At 46.0% G+C, this 17520-nt stretch overlaps 1 protein-coding gene across 8 annotated transcripts in view; it reads right to left on the bottom strand.

Moving 5' to 3' along the window:
* LOC120699034 (anaphase-promoting complex subunit 1-like) overlaps positions 1–9253 on the bottom strand; it is a 46011-nt gene extending 36758 nt beyond the window's left edge. For 6 of the 8 annotated variants that reach the window (XM_039982892.1, XM_039982893.1, XM_039982890.1 and 3 more), the window contains exons 1-8: positions 8828–9251; positions 7880–7943; positions 7483–7567; positions 7111–7382; positions 6788–6893; positions 6558–6715; positions 6021–6208; positions 5883–5952 (exon numbers count right to left, since the gene is read on the bottom strand). In XM_039982892.1, coding sequence (XP_039838826.1) covers positions 5883–5952; positions 6021–6208; positions 6558–6715; positions 6788–6893; positions 7111–7382; positions 7483–7567; positions 7880–7943; positions 8828–9060 — 1176 coding nt within the window. In that variant the 5' untranslated portion in view covers positions 9061–9251. Of the gene's footprint in view, positions 1–5882; positions 5953–6020; positions 6209–6557; positions 6716–6787; positions 6894–7110; positions 7383–7482; positions 7568–7879; positions 7944–8827 lie in introns of those variants that run through there. The other 2 variants (XM_039982888.1, XM_039982894.1) reach the window with 2 other exon arrangements.
* Between the last annotated feature and the right edge of the window lie 8267 nt (positions 9254–17520).

A 17520-nucleotide genomic window follows, 5' to 3' on the forward strand; every position in this document is an offset into this window, starting at 1 on the left:
ACATCAGGGGTCAGCATTGAGCCCTTATTTATTTGCTTTAGTGATGGATGAGGTCACAAGGGATATACAAGATGAGATCCCTTGGTGTATGCTCTTTGCTAATGATGTGGTGCTAGTTGACGAGAGTAGGGCAGGGGTTAATAGGAAGTTAGAGCTGTGGAGACGCACGTTAGAGTCGAAAGGGTTCAGACTTAGTAGGACCAAGACCGAGTACATGATGTGCGATTTCAGCGCGACTAGGCATGAGGAGGGAGACGTTAGTCTAGATGGGCAAGTGGTGGTCCAGAAGGATACTTTTCGGTATTTAAGATCGGTGCTACAAAAGGATGGCGACATTGATAAAGATGTTAGGCATAGAATTTCAGCTGGCTGGTTGAAATGGCGGCAAGCTTCTGGCTTCCTTTGTGACAAGAGGGTGTCACAAAAGCTAAAAGGCAAATTCTATAGGACAGCAATTCGTCCGGCGATGTTATACGGCGATGAATGTTGGCCTACAAAAAGACGACATGTCCAGCAACTTTGTGTAGCAGAGATACGGATGTTGCGGTGGTTTTGCGGGCACACAAGGAGGGATAGAGTCTGGAACGAAGTTATTCGGGATAGGGTCGAGGTGGCACCAATTGAGGAGAAACATACCCAGCATCGGCTAAGATGGTTTGGACATGTCCAACGAAGGCCTCCTGAGGCGCCGGTGCGTAATGGGGTTCTTGAGCGGGTCGATAATGTAAAGAGGGGTAGAGGTAGACCTAAACTGACGTGGGATGAGTCGGTTAAGAGAGACCTTAAGGATTGAAATATCTCTAAAGAGATAGTTTTGGATAGGAGCGCTTGGAGACTAGCTATCAATGTGCCTGAACCTTGAACTTATTTCTTTCGGGTTTCATCTCTAGCCTACCCCAATTTGCTTGGAAAAAAAAAGACTATGTTGTTGTTGTTGTTGGTCTTACTGTGAAGGATTCGGCTTCCCGGCGTCCGCTCCTCCGATGTGACAGCTCGGGGCCCCTTTACACCCTTCGTCTTCCTGCTTCCGCTGCTCCGCCTTCGACTTCTTCGTCTGCTGCTTTTGCCGCGACGCCGTCTTCCACCACCTGGCACTGCCGGCTTGGTCACCCCGGCCGCGACGTTTTTGCTCAGCTCAGTCGTAGTACCGATGTTCCTTGTACTATGGCTCCTGCTGAGCACCTCTGTCATGCGTGCCAGTTAGGTCGTCATGTTAGACTTCCTTTTTCTTCTTTTTCGCATGCGACGCATGCCTTTGATCTTGTTCACTGTGACCTGTGGACCTCTCCTGTACTCAGCATTTCTAGTTATAAATACTATCTGGTGGGGGTTGATGATTTCTCTCACTACTCTTGGACTTTTCCTTTGCGCGCCAAGTCTGACACCTTTCCCACCCTCCTCCACTTCTTTGCATAGGTGTCCACTCAATTCGGCCTCACCATTAAGGCCGTCCACTGTGACAACGGGCGTGAGATCGACAACTCCACCACCCGTTCTTTCTTCCTCTCTCGGGGTGTTCAGCTGCGTATGTCTTGTTCGTATACCTCTCCCCAGAACGGCAAGGCTGAGAGGATGATTCGCACGACGAACGACGTCATGCGCATCCTTCTGATCCAGGCCTCTCTGCCTTCCCGCTTCTGGGCTGAGAGTCTCCACACTGCCACCTACTTGCTTAACCGCCTTCCGTCCTCTGCTTTCCCTGCCCCCACTCCACACCACGCTTTTTTCGGTACCCCTCCTCGCTACACCACCTCCGTGTCTTCGGATGTGCATGTTATCCTAACATCTCCACCACTGCTCCTCACAAGCTGGCACCCCGCTCGACACTGTGTGTGTTTCTTGGTTACTCCCCTGACCACAAGGGGTACCGCTGCTTTGACCTCACCTCTTGCCGGGTCCTCATCTCCCGACACGTTGTGTTTGACGAGTCGGATTTTCCCTACTCCTCAACACCTTCCCCTGACCCCGAGTTGGAGTCCCTGTTCTCGCCTGACCCGGTGGTTCAGCCACCTTTATCTGTCTGTCCTTTCCCTGCAGGTTTTCCTGGTACACCGATCTCTGCTGCGCCACGCGAGGCCCCGGTGCCTGCTGTCGCGCCACGCGCGGCCCTAGGGCCTCCTGTCGTGCCACGCGCGGCCCCGGTGTCTCCTACCGCGCCACACGTGGCCCCGGTGCCTCCTACGGCGCCTGCGCGCTACGCCCAGCCGGTGCAGGTGTACCGGCGTCATTCGGTGCCAGCACCGGCACCGGACCCAACTCCGGCACCGAAGTCTCCACCGCCACGTACACCGAAGCCGTCGCCGCAGCCACCTCCGCCGACTCGCTCTCGAGTCGAGCCGGCTGTGTACCACCCGCCAGTCATCCATCGGGACCCTCGTCATATTCATCCCATGGTGACTCGGCGGATGGCTTCTCAGCCCGCGACTCTCTCCGCCACTGAGGGAGAGCCGCGGATCTCTTCGCTACCCTCCTCTGTCCGCGACGCCCTGGCGAATCCTCACTGGCGTCGCGCGATGGAAGAGGATTACACAACTCTTCTTGCCAACCAAACGTGGGACCTCGTGCCGCATCTGTCTGATTGCAATGTGGTCACTGACAAGTGGATCTGGACACATATGCGTCGGGTTGATGGCACACTGAAGCGCTACAAGGCTCGTTAGGTTCTCCAGGGTTTCACCCAGTGGCCTGGTGTGGACTATGATGAGACCTTCAGTCCAGTGGTGAAGCCGGCTACTATGCCCACAGATGTGAAGAATGCGTTTCTCAATGGCACATTGTCAGAGACAGTCTACTGCTCTCAGCCAGCGGGATTTGTGGACTCCAATCGTCCGGACATGGTCTGCCGGCTCAACAAGTCTCTATGGTCTGAAGCAGGCTCCTCGGGCTTGGTATTCTCGGTTCGCCACGTTCTTGCTGACATTGGGGTTCACCGAGGCCAAGTCTAACACTTCTCTGTTCATCTACCGCCGTGGGGATGAGACTGCCTACCTGCTGCTCTATGTTGATGACATTGTGCTCACAGCCTCCAGTCAGCAGTTGCTTCAGCGCGTCATCTCCTCTCTGCAGCAGGAGTTTGCTATGAAGGATCTTGGTCAGCTCCACCACTTTTTGAGTGTTACTGTTGAGGCTCACCCTTCTGGCCTTCTCCTTCACCAGCGGCAGTATGCACTTGATATACTGGAGCGGGCTGGGATGACTGATTGCAAGCCCTGCTCCACTCCTGTCGACACTCAGGCGAAGCTGCCTGCTGATATGGGTGATCCCGTGGTTGATCCTACTATCTACTGGAGTCTTGCTGGAACCTTGCAGTACCTCACTTTCACCAGGCCGGACCTCACATATGATGTTCAGCAGGTCTACCTTCATATGCATGATCCCTGGGAGTCACATCTTGCTGCGCTGAAGCGTCTCCTCCGCTACGTCCATGGCACTGTCGACTTCGGCCTGGTTCTTCACCGCTCTCCCTCTGCTGAGCTGGTTGTCTACACCGACGCTGACTGGGCTGGCTGTCCGGACACTCGCCACTCCACTTCCGGGTATGCCGTCTTCCTGGGCGGCAACCTGGTCTCCTGGTCGTCCAAGCGACAGCCGGTTGTCTCTCGCTCCAGTGCCGAGGCGGAGTACCGTGCTGTCGCTAACGGCGTGGCGGAGGCGTCCTGGCTCCGACAGCTCTTAGCGGAGCTCCATAGCCCGCTTGCCAAGAGCACGCTCGTGTACTGCGACAACGTCAGCGCCGTGTATATCTCCATCAACCCCGTTCAGCATCAGCGGACGAAGCATGTGGAGATCGACTTGCACTTCGTTCGCGACAGGGTCGCTATCGGCGATGTTCGGGTCCTCCATGTCCCGACCACCTCCCAGTTTGCTAACATCTTCACCAAGGGTCTCCCCTCCTCGACTTTCTCGGAGTTTCGCTCCAGCCTCAACGTAGCAGGTGGCTAGTTGTGGCTGCGGGGGGGAGGGGGTTTGCCCTGTGTGCTTTCTTTGTTGTCCAGTCTTGAACTCCGCTGCGCCGGTAGTTCAGACTAAGGGGGGGTGTTGGTGTATGTGTGAGTGGCCCATATGGCCCGGTGTTAAGGCCCATCTAGAGGCTCATGTACAGCTACTATATACCCACCCTTCTAGGATTTGGAGGAATACACACTGAATTATTCCTTCCTACAATCTCAGTTACAAATAAATAAATATCGAATATGGGACAAGTCGGATGCGGACAATGTCGGTCACGACTCACGAATGTTTCCTCTGATATTGTGTCAAAGGAATAACAATACATATCACACTTGTTGTAATTGTTTGTCCACTCCACAAGTCCAAATTCTAACCATTTTGTGCTGAAAGAATTAATAGATGACATATCACTACCGAGTCAAGTTACATAGAAAATAGTATACACTGATAAACGAAGCCAAGAGTCTTTTGACTACTCGTTTACACGACATTCTAGCTGATGATACAAAAAAAGCACTAAATTAATATATGTCTTAGATATCTTTGGTTGTATGATACTTGAACGAAAAGCCAACATGCATGGACCGAATGAAATCAACTATTTTAAAGGACGTTTAACTAAAAATGATGAATCCAAATAAGACTATATAGAAAAAATGCATAGAAATTTGTAGCTCACTTCACTTTCCAGTCTGAAAATATTTTGGGGTTTTTTTATTAAAATGGAACTGGTCTATTTTTACCATGGAACTATTGGCAGAGTTCGATTTTAGTCCTCGAACTAAAAAACTATAAATAAATAAGATCCAACTCCAAGTGGGGCACCAATAGAATATTATATTTTTTTAAAAAAATGGTACTAGTTTTGTATTTTTCTATTTGAAGTGAATTTTTAGAGATTAAACTAGATTTTTGTAAATGTATTTATCTTATATAGTACAACTATCAGAATATAAAATCCGACTTGACTAACTGGATTATCCAACAAAATATCCGATATCCAATGGATACTACTCTTCTTATATTCGAATCTGATATCCAAATAAACTATCTGAAATTCGTATTCGATAAAATGTCCTGATATCTGAAAATGATATCCGAATCACCATTCAACCCCTTTCGATCGGACGGAAAATATCCACACCATTTACACCCCTATGTCCTCTTCGAACAAATCTAAGCTGAAGTGCCAGTGAACTTTATAAGAAAGCAACCAAAATAACCAAACAATAAAGTCTGAAGTCAAGTTTTTTTTTTGCAATATTCGAAATGTGTTGTCGTGCAGTTCTTTAATATGAACTGAGGTTCAAGGGGTAGATGGCGGCGCACACCCTCTCAACTCAGCTGGACTTGCTCCAGCCAAGACGGGGGGCTCTGATCAACAGATGCCATGGGGGCAAACATTAGATTTGTTTCTTGTTAAAAAAAATGTGCCTGCACCCCTTCATATGGGCCAGCCCTAATCTTCTTAACTAATTAAGATAAAAGCTTATGTCCATGCCAATGCCCACATGGGTAGTTGGTGCCATGGTCTCTTCTACATGAGTAGGTACAGCCCACAACAGCATCCACAAGACTACTATTGAGTAACAATTCAAAAATCACTTCAGATCGGAAGGGCTCCAAAAGTGAAATTATAGGATCACTACAACAATCTAAAGGTACTGATGTTTCAACCTTAACAGAAAACTGTTTGAATTAATAGTGCAGTGGAAATTAATCAGATTGATTCCTGGTCAACTAAGTTATGAGCAACCAGGGCTTCTTTTCACGTGATAAACAACTAAAGTCATGAGCTTTGAATGACAATCCAGACTGGCTGTTGGATCATCAGGGCCTCACAAAAACAGCATGAACCTGACTTCAGATTCATATTTGTAGAATAAAATAACAAATGGCGCAACCTGAACTTTGAACGACAGGGAACATACATAGAGAAGTAGATCATTGTCCGAACTCAGAACGAGGATATCTGTAAAGGGAAGGACTCCAACCCGCACTCTGCATAAAGCACAGCAACATTAGCAGCAGTAGACTAGGGATCCAAAACCATGCGCTTTAGCAATCACCTTGGACGAGTCACGACAACTGGCACAGCAGCAAATGCAGGAATGTTCCAGCTCATGTGAGACTTAATATCACCAAAAGCTTCTTCAGTGGTATCATCAACTTGAATCCTTACAGCAAGCAATATTTTTTGTTCATGCAGTAAAAAGCAAATTATTGGCAATCCATCAAAATCAGTTGCCAAGAAGACCTGACATGAATAGTTAGAGTCAAGTTCAAGTAATAACTGGAATTAAATATTTTGCTACCATTACCAGTGTAAAGGACATGACAAGATGAAACAGAGAGAAAAGAAAGACTTTTTTAATATCATATGTCTATCACACCTTGAATATGAATATGTTGAAACTGTAAATAAACGATATTCCTACGATTTTTTCTCTCGAATACACAGGAGAGATACGTATCATTGCATTAAGTACATAGAGTACAGCCAGATGAACAAATTGCAATTCAGGCTATTAAGCATGCCTGCTGAGTAAAACAAAGCATATCTACAGAAAAAAGCATAACACAATACACGATTAGAATGGAGCAACCTTACTAGCAGCAGATTGGGGGCATTTCCCTTGCCATATCTTACGGAATGTACATTTATGTGAAGAAATATCACATGAGACAGGTAGCATTGTATTTTCATTCATTGCTTCCTGGTAATTTGCACCATCAATTTGCCAAACAGAGTGCTGAAACTTCCCTGAATACCACGGGTAAATTTATTAAACCAGAAGAGAGAGAATGCACAAGTAGAGAAATGTGAAATGCAGACCTTTATGATATGAAGCCATTAGAGGTATTGTATCACTTGTCCAGATTGTCTTTTCATCAAAATCTTTCATCATAGTTAGTTTTTCCTTTTCTTCAAAATATGTTGCCTGTAAATAGATAATTGGTTATTAAATCAAAACAGCACCAGGCAGGTGCCCTGCTAAAATGTTCAAACAACATTGCACAACCAGTAACAGAAATTGTATACCAACAATGTACCTGCAGAGAAGTTAGTCACTTGACCATTGACCAAGTGTTGGAAAAACCGAAAAGATAAGCCACCACTACCAGGCAAAAATGAAGATGGTGCTGTACAATATATACCTGAGGCTCTTCAAGTGGATGTTTCAAAATGAGATGTGATGAGATAATGGCTCCATTAGCTTTGCTGTCTGTCTCCATGGTGTTTGCTTGGCACGAAACATTGTAAGTCAATCCATATTCTTTGTTAGGACGATTTAAATCCCTTGCATTTAGCAGCGAACTCGAGGATGACACCATACGACCTCCATCAGTTGATTTCTGAAGCAGAAGACCAAAGGGGAGTGGCCATATTGATGAAACGGCATATGGTAGTGGAATACTAACAACTTCGCCTGCAAAATGAAATGCATACATCACAATCCTCCAAAATTAAATACATGAAATTTCAACACTAATCAGCTGGCTCATGATAGACCAATGGGGTAAACTCACCAGTTACATTGTATAGAGATAAAGTATCAACTTGCAGCACACATAGAAGGGCATCACTGATTGTATCCATCCGACACCAGGAAGCCTAAAATTTAGTTTAACAAAAAGGAGATTAATTTTTTTCTGTGTTTGAACTAGTTTAATCTGGCACACGTCTACAATCTTGTATGTTTAACAAAAAAAGGTGGAAAGCATGTATTACTTAGTTTTAAGGTATTCTACTTCTGTATACAGTTCAAAACAGTTAAACCAGCTTGGACATGCACAAGAACAGTTAAATATGTAGCTATAGAGCAAACACGAAAGACAAGGGTGAAGTGAGAAAATTTCAAATAGAAACAGGTGAAAAATCTGAGAAATCATTTCTTTTGAAACAATGACATAAAAGCAAGCATACCATAATGACTGTATTTGGTGATACATATCTTTTGTGAACTCGAGAACCACTGCTCCATATTATCCTAGAAGGAAAAGAAAACAGAAACAGATGATATTAGTGGCAAAGAATCCACAAGAATTGTTAGACTTTAGTGCCCATAACTAACGTTGAACTCAATTTAACGTTGTTTAATTGTGGGCCCTCATTGTAAAAATGTAACCAGAATCCCTTTGGCGTGAGAAAAATGAGCTGATAACAGCGCACCCCCCCCCCCCCACACACACACACGCACCCCACCACCACCCAAAAAAAGACACAGGCACACACACTCAAACCCTGACATTACGGTAAAAGGCATACATTAATATTGCAATATTACATCATACGATTCCAGAGTGCAAATTGAAGAGTCATTACATGCTAGTACTACCTCTCTGTCAACTATTTAAACACTACTATAGGCATTTAGCTTCCAATTGGAGATACCGATTACAGATTGCTGCAGGGTAAACATGGTTCAGTATATTCTGATGCAGCTGGGTCAGTACAGCAAGATTAAATAATTAGTTCCATAGACCACGGCTCCATCAACCAGGGAAGAGACAAAAATGAGCCACAGTGAAATACAAAGGTGATAAGTCAACCATAATAACAGAACAAGCACGCGATTGGTCACTGTAACTCAGCATAACCACGCTTACAAGGTATGTAACCGTTCGCCTACATGGCCGTTTAGACCCAAGGCTTAAACATCCATTTAGACCGTTTAGTGACCATTTAATCCATTTGAAATAGCTAAATTTATATTGAATAAAGAGCTAAGCGATAGGTTACCGATTGTTTAGCGTTAGGGATAACATTGGGTAAAAGACTAAGATGCAGGACTAGCTAGTGATTGAAATTGAACAAGAGAATTGGAAAGCCATGCCCAGAGCGGGCGCGGGGGGGGGGGGGGTTCGGGCGCACTGATTTCCGCGGACGAAGAGCTCGTGGTCGCCGTCTGCGCCGGAGACTGAGGCCCCATCGCCGGGGTCTGGGACGGGGGAAGCGGCGAGGGCGGGGTCGAAGAGGAAGTAGTCGTAGTCCTGCGGCGACCGCGCCCCAGGGGCTCCCTCGCCGTCGGCCTCCTCGACCGCAAGCCCGTGCGGCCGGAACTCCCGCAGCACCGTGAGCCGCCGCGACCCGATCGCTGGCGCCATGATCCCGCTGGCAGCGACCGGTGCGGCGGCGAGACGAGGGGAACGAGACGTGGAGCAAGCGGGCCGCAGTGTGGAGTGCGACGCGGCGGAGTGAGGGGAAAGCTCTCCCGTCCCGCCTCCCCACTTTGGGCGCTTCGAAACGGTTTGCCGCGGCGGGGAAGAAACCCTAGCCGACGGGGGACGAAATTTTGCGAGCCGCAGGTTTAGGTTGGGCTCGGCCCTTTTATTTAAAATGGGCCTTTGTAGGGGTTGAAGCCTCGAACGACTTGGGCTATGCTCTCTCGCCCTGTTCGGCTTGCTGTTTTGCACTGGCTGGATGGTACTGTACGCCCTCCCGCTTGTCATCGAGACTATATCACGTGTAGTTGCTACAGTACCAGTCGCTACAGTAATCATCCGCTACAGTATATACCCTCTCACAAAACCAGCTGCTACAGTATCAGCCAAGGCAAAACAGCAAGCCGAACAGGCTGTCTGTCGGCTGTTCCAAGCTTTTTTTCACACATTTACCACGTGTAGGTCGATCAAGTTGAATTTCAGCCTTAAATCGGCTTTAATCTCATACGAGAGATTTCATCTAGATATTCAGCATTTAAATTTAAATAAAAGGATGATAAGAGAAAATATTTTTACAACAAACAAACAGTTCCAACAGCTTATTTCAATTTTATAGCGTCTCTTTAAACTACCAACAGTAGTTAAGGAAACTTAAACAAGTTTACCTCGATAGCATGAATTATCAAATCATATGCTCCACATATATGACTCCAAATACAAGGGCACGCTGCAACCAAAATCTAATAGCAAGACATGGTTTGGTATAAGCCATTATAGCATCTCCATTCTCTAGCAGTCTCCCTTTCCCCAATAACTGATAATATTGGAAGGAAGATACACTCCAGCATTTCCTCAAAATCTCTCCCAATTTTTCAATAATTATGTTAGAAAGATAGGCAATTTTGAGAAAATTTTAATTCCAAATCTAAACATATAATTCAACAATATTTTCATGACTATAGTGAGTGAAACATAGCATGTGCACGTGTTTAGGATTAACACAAATTTAATCAATAATAAAATGAAACACAAGAGTTTCGGTCTATACCGTAGGGCGGGATCAGTGCCGCAGACACTAGTGCGCCATTACCAGCTGGAATAGACATGCTATTCGACTTGTCTTGTTTGATGTAGCCATACAATTTTGATGCAGGAAGATGTTCACAGTGCAGTCCTGCAAATAGTCATCAGGAAGTAGACAAAGTAGTCGTTCAGGGAGGCCACCAGGAAGTAGAAGAAGTAGTCGTTGAGGAGAAAGTAGTCGCGTCAAAACGCTACCCCAAAACCTGACTGTCCGCTGTCCCGAGAAGGATCTTCAATGATGGGGATGCGGAGAAACAGCTGAGGGAGAAGGGAGAGGTCTCGTGATCAGGAGTACTGAAAGTTCATCTAGGCCCCCTTGTTGGTTTTGATGGTTGAATGAAACACAATTAAATAACTAATGAGTTTGATGAGTTTCGGATAGGTCTCATTGCAAATAACTATACCAAAATTATAATACCTCAAATTGAAGAAAGGGCAAGCAGATTGAAAAGGCAAAAGCGACAAAGTTGCAATGGATATTATTTTGATCTCAATGATGGCTTGCTCATATGAATTAGTAAATATTGTTAGTGCATTGGTATATTGATCAAGAAGGAAGAGATATGGTCAAGAGCTTAATACTTCCATAGAAGCAAAGCTTCTTAGTTGCTTGGTCATAAAGGCGGTATATAAATCAACTTGTTGAACAAATGGAATTCAATAAGTATAATGCATTGTATTTTGATCGAGAAGGAGGAAATGTGGTCAAGAGCTTAATATTTCAATTGAAGTGAAGATTCTTGATTATTTGATCATAAAGCTGAATAAGAATCAATTTGTTGAGGTAAAGGAACTCAATGAGTGCATATTGTGGTGCAAGGCTATGTGTGATTTAAGATGGTAAGATGATTAAGGGTCAGAAAGAACTTGGCTACGAGGTACTAAGCAGGGGAGAAGGACAAGCAAAGGGCTTGGCGCTGATGAACCCATACTAGGGTGAAGAAGCAAGTTAGACAAGTTGCTAAACATCAATCACTGTTGAATCACATGGATTTAGGTGTCTTGACGATGTCAAGTTGATTATTGATCATATACGATGAGGAACTTCATGGCACTAGCTCAAAAAGGATAATACTCAAGAAACTAGCATACAAAATATTTGCAAACCCGCAAAGTGTGATATTGAAGAAAAGCGACATGATGAAGGTATTAAAGCTCAAGAGGATATTTTTGTGTTTAGATATTGATCATAGGTAATGGCGCACTATCAAGAGGAATGCGATGTTGATAGCTTTGCTTATGACTCGGTGCTAAAATCTAACCTTTCAAGTGCTAACGTAAGAGAAACACTTGTCACAATACTTGCACCGGGTGGTCTTGGATATTTTTTCAATTGGAATGAATAGTCCTCTGAATAACCTTTCCATAATTAAAGTTCATCGAATTTGGAGTCCAGAGTAAAAAGTTATGGTGTTTTCTCTAAAGCTACCTAAGTTGTCTGGTGGACCTGCGAAAACTTCGAAGAATATTCCAAAAATTCCGAAGGTTTTGGAGATTCCGGATATTTTTGTGGAGATTCCAAAGATTTCTGTGTAAAGAAAAATGCTAACTTTGTCTTTCGAAGATTTTTATGGAGTTTCCGGACTTGTTTTCAACCTAACATCTTGTTTTTGGGTCTCAAGATTCCGGAATTTAATAGCCCAACGACTAGTGTTTAGGGATGAGTATTTATACCCCTCACCCCCTCCCATTTGTTGTTGCTGAGTTTCCACACAAAATATACATACCCACTGCCCTAAGAAGCTCTCTCCACTCTAGATTTGTAATAGATTTGAGAAGAAAAGTGAGTTGGGGTTGAGAGAGAGATTGGGAATAAAGATTGAGTGAAAGCGAGCAAATCCTTTCTTGAGCACCCGAGTTCATTGTTGACGCCTGCCAACGTCACCACTGAGCGAATAGCGATGGCGCCCGCAGACGCCAAGGGGGTGGTAGGTATTTTATGAACCACAAATAATCTGCAAGCGCACAGAATACCGTTGCAGCATTTTACCCGAGAGTATACTGGGGTGTCATTTATATTTCTACGGGGAAGGCGGTGAATGGAAGTACATAGGCTAGTTAATGAACTGATCTAGATTGGATATTTAGTTGCATAAACAGGAGTAAGATATATAATATGGTAGGAAGTAGTATGACACACATACAAACTGTCCTCAGAGATAAATAAATAAAAGATGCTATAGGCAGGGAGAAAGGCAGAAGTAAGAGCTCGAGTCAGATGTGCTAGGGTAGCTATATCTATGCTATCATGTGGTTAGATCAACAAATTAAAAGATTAAACTAATACAACAGGGAGACCGCCCTATAGCTGGCGGGAGAAGGCCGACCAACCATGCGGCTTTATGCACCTTCTACCCCCCCCAATCCGAACGTGGAGAATTACTAGGGCTCGAACAGGGCTGTCACCACCTGTCGGCTACCTCTCGATCAGTGGGAAAGGGTGACATTCAGCAACACTTAGCTAGTCTAGACACCATGTCTATATTAGCAAGCGATACTCTAGCATCCCACGCGGAGCTCCCACCCTCAGGATGGACAGACATTACACTAGAGTAAACATACGAATACTGAAACGATTGATAGAGTTCTAAGGCCAATATGTTAACCATCGCAAGCACAAAGCGATCATGCAATGCAAGCATCGAATGATACCGCAACCAGATCACGAAATATATATCCGAGAACTCAGAACATACTTCAAGCAGATATCGGTAACCATAGTCTAATTCAATTACAAACAACCGAGAATTACAAGAGAAAACTAGAGATGTACCTATACCAGAACTCCTGAGTAACTCCGAAGACTCGATGACTCCTAGATTTCTTCTAAACTCCACTAATCCTATAGGCTAAGCAAGAAAGCTCTTGAAGTAAGGGAAAGATGTGGTGTGTGTATGCGTGTATCTTCATTCTTACTCCCTTCCCTTGTGTTTATAGGAGGAAGCCACGGCCGAGCAGCAGTTCTCCCTAGGTGAACCGCCATTAGGGATCAATGCCAAGCCTCCACGTGGCCAGTTGAAGGCGGTGGGGCCCACGGGCTGGTCGGCCCATGGCCCATGGCCACCAACCGCCCCTAGCTTCGGCCGGAGGGCTGTCCTGGGCTGCCTTTTCCTAACCTTGTAGGACTTTGCCTGTCTTGAGTGGTATGAACGTGGTTCTTGGGTTACACTTGGTCCGTTTGAGCCTGAATCTGTGCTTTGATTTTATGTCGGGCCAAAGTGTACTTGCAACCTGTAGATTAGCTCAAAAACATGTCTTGCATTTTTCTAAAGGTGAAGTGTGGTTTAGGAGTTTATTTGAATAAAGATGCGTGAAGAAATACAAACTCTCATGATTTTTTGATCAAGTTGATGCCTAGAAATGGTCGTTAGTGAACGTCAACATTCATAGCAAAAAATCTTTGTGGCGTTTGTTACTCTTGGAGGTCAATCCTCTTAGATGGCTAGGTGTCGGTGAGCACTCAAGTTCGTGGTGTTCCGCAGGAAGTTTATGAAGGCTTCGATTTCTAATCCACAAGGGAAGAAATCAAGAAGTGAAGTTGGGAAAAGGTTGAGAGAGACCCGGCTTCTTTGGAAGCACCCAACGGAGGCGTAGGAACCCATGGAGGGATCCGAACTTCGATAGACAAATCCTTGTGTCACTTGTTCTTGATTTGTTGATTTCACGGCTTGTTGCTTGTGCTAGCTTCTTTCTATCTCGATCCACACTTTGAGAAGGTTTGAGCTGCAAGTATATAGTAAAATAGCTTGAAAACAACTCACCCTCATACAATAATTCGTTGATCTACTTTTGGTTGTGGTTTCTATAGGCGTGTTGCGAAACTCTTGTTATTCTGGAGACTCCACAGATTTCTACGGAAACTCCGCAAGTTTTAGAGATTTCGAAGAAATCTCCGGAGTTTCCGTAAGTTACTAATTCTGCTGCAAATTTTGTGTAAAATTTTAGAACCGCCTATTCACCCTCCCCTCTAGGCGATTTCAAAGGTCCTTTCAAGTACTTGAGCTATGAGTTGTGTGCTGGAAGAGAAGAAGAGGGGCTAGTTTATATAGCATTGGTGGTGACTCAGGTCCAACGAACCTGGACATTGATGAGAGTCAATTGCTGGTGCCATAATTCAACAATAATTGTCAAAATTTGATGTCTCAGAATAATTTCATTTAAATGCATTCAGCTGCAATAAGTTACCTCATCTCAACACGTCGCATCGCACTGCACCACACCGTACCAATCAGCTTAAACCTCAGCCAAGCGAAGCCGCGCCCACGCCCACGCCCACGCCCATGGGCTCGGCCTCGGCTTGGCAAGACGAGCTAGCATGCGCATGTGGCTCTCCTCTCTTACCGGCTTCACAAGCGGTGTACACATGGCCCACCATTTAAGTTCGTCGGGGTCCTCCTCAAATACCCATACGGTATTAATCTCATTATTCCCTAGAGTTAATTAGTGGGCTTTTAGTTCTTTTATTAAAAAGGAATAAAACGAGCCAAGACCATAAATTCCAACAAATTATTAGGTTGTTCTAATATTTCACCCTAACTCCCTCAAATAAAGAGAGATTTGGCTCTCTCAATATGTTAGTTGTATTGGGATAAAGTTATTGGGAAACTGTAGAAGTATATCTCCCAATGATCTATAAAAATGGTATCAGTACATTCCGATACTATCTTATTAGAAGTTGTTTATCGGGGAATTGCTAGAGATGCTCTTAAATCTGAGGGTAAGGTGTGACCAACGTAATAAAAGACAAAAGACAGTGTCTAATGCTGTGAGTTCTACTTCCATTGTTAACCTCGTTGAAATGGTCTACTTGCAAGACTTCCACGAAACAGCGCCACCTTCAAGTGTGAACACATATTCACTCATGGCTTTTATCTCATCAGCATCAGCATCAGAGATGCACTTTGATTCATTATACCCTTCTAGTACCCTAGGGTCCCAGTGTAGTGAATTCCATAGTTACCCTTCTAGTACCCTAGGGTACCCGTGTAGTGAATTTCATAGTCCATTGTAGATAGCGCATTACTCTTTCAAGAGCCTTCCAGTGATCATCTCCTGGGTTTGAAATAAATTGGCTCAGTTTGTTCATAGCAAATGAGATGTCTGGCCTCGTAGCATTAGCTAGATACATCAATGAACCAATGATCTGAGAATATCTCAGATGATCTCTCATAATCCTTTTGTTCTTTCTCAAAATTACACTGTCATTGTAAGTTGTTAAGATAGGGTTATGGTCATTATAACCAAAGGGACTTCAAACTTCTCCACATAGGGAGACCGTAACAGAGTCACTCCACTATTACTTTTTTTACCAGCTTTATGTTAAGGATAACATGAGCTTCTCCCAAATCTTTCATCTCAAAACTTTGAAACAAAAAATCTTTGACTTCCTTAATCACATTATTAAGACCCTGTTTGGGGGAGATTCTAGCAACTTTTGCTTCTTCAGGAAGCTCCAAAAGCCACAAGCACCCCCAAACGGGGTCAGATTCTCCACAAAAAAAAAAGCTCCAAAAGCTTGTTTGGTTCTACAATCGCAGAAGCTCATATGGGTGAGCTTCCCGAGCTTTTCTAGCATCCACCCATCTCTTTCCCACCGCTGCTCCCCGCTCGAGAGCTCGCGCAGCGCTGCCACTCCCATCCACACCTCTCGCCACCACCCATCCTCTCCACTCGCCGCATCGCCGCCTCTCCCGCTCGCGCCGATCGCCGCCGCCCCTTCTCTCGGCTCACGAGCTCGCTGCGCCGCCGCCGCTTTCATCCACACCGGCCGCCTCCTCCCCCGTCCGCGCTGGCCGCCGCCTCTCCCATCCGTACCGGCCAGGGAAATCGGCCGCCAGCGGCCTCCTCTCCCCCTCCCTCGAGGTCGCCACCCCCAGATCTAGCACGCGGCAGCGCAGGGGCCGGCAGTGTGGCGGGGCGCGGCTCTGCAGTGTGGTACGGCGGGGCTCAGCAGACCTCAGCGGGGTGCGAGAGGGGCTCGGTGCAGGGGCTGCAGCACCCGCGCGCGGCTAGGGTGGGGGGTGCGGCGGGGCTACACGCCGGGAGGCGAGCAGGGCGGCGGAGGAGGGCGAGCACAGCGATGGTGGCGGAGGCCAGCGGGCAAGGAAGAAGGGTGGAGACAGAGAAGCTGATGGTCAAGAAGCTCCGCCAAACAGACCACTCTAGCTTCTCTCAAAAGTAGCTTTTTGAACTAGTCTGTGGAGCTTTTCCCAGTGGAGCTTTTGGAGCAGCTCCAGCTCCCCCGAACAAGGCCTAAGGCTTGTCCCAAAAATCAGTATGTCATCCACATACAAGCACAGAATCACTCTTTCAACCCCACCAAAGCTGATCTCCTCCATTTAAAATGTAAATTGTTTTAGTTCTTTTAGATTTACTAGCATAGACGCACGTGCGTGTCGCACGTGAACGTGATTTGGAACAGGCTCAGCTTCCCGCCTCTTCTTCAGAGAGATTCTATCATATACTCACAAGGCAAAGGGGCGCCGCACGGGGGTTCTTGCAAGAGGAACGCGCCTGTGAACATGGGCTCGTCCGGCGGAACTCCCCCTCCTCCCGGTCCCGTCGTCATGGTTACAAGCATCATTAGTTTCTCTCCTATTTTTACACCCCTATTTTTGTCCCCTGGATTCTGCAGGCACGCAATAGTGCATGCCAAAGTACTGCATTGTTTTCCAATCCAGACCTCATTATGAAATCTTCAGCGTCGGACACCTTCCCAACATGGCCTAGGAGGTCATCGCACAGCATTGGTCAAATTGCAGACTTCAAGCACACTCTCGAATGTAAACTTAGGGTCTTATGCTCTTCTGGAGTAAATTTGCATAAAGCCTATCAAGCATGGCATAAATCACCACATTCTGGCCTGGAATGCAATCAAACACCTTGATGGCCACCTCCAACCCACCATTTCTTTGCATATATCCACCATTGCACTCCCTACGAACACATCCAAGTCCAGACCAAACTTAACCACACAGCCATGCAGCATCATGCGACCATCCTCCGAATCCTCGAGGTCAGAGCAAGCCTTCAGGATCCCACCCAGAGCGAAAGCATCCAGCTTCACCCTGACCGGTGCATCCAGATGAGCACATTCACTGCCACCTCTGGCCAGCCCATCCGCACATAGCCGACAGCATCAGGTTCCACGAAACCTCTTCCCACTGCAGTGTTCCATGATAAGCCACGAGCCCTGGCTGGAGTAACCAGCGATGAGCGTGTTCCATGAGACAACGTCCTGGCTCGGCATTCCGTCGAACAGGAGGTGCGCGTGCCGCATGTCGCCGCAGCAGGAATAGGCTGCGAGCAGGCTGTTGCAGA

This window comes from Panicum virgatum, chromosome 3K (genome assembly GCF_016808335.1).
Source record: "Panicum virgatum strain AP13 chromosome 3K, P.virgatum_v5, whole genome shotgun sequence".
Taxonomy (NCBI): domain Eukaryota; kingdom Viridiplantae; phylum Streptophyta; class Magnoliopsida; order Poales; family Poaceae; genus Panicum; species Panicum virgatum.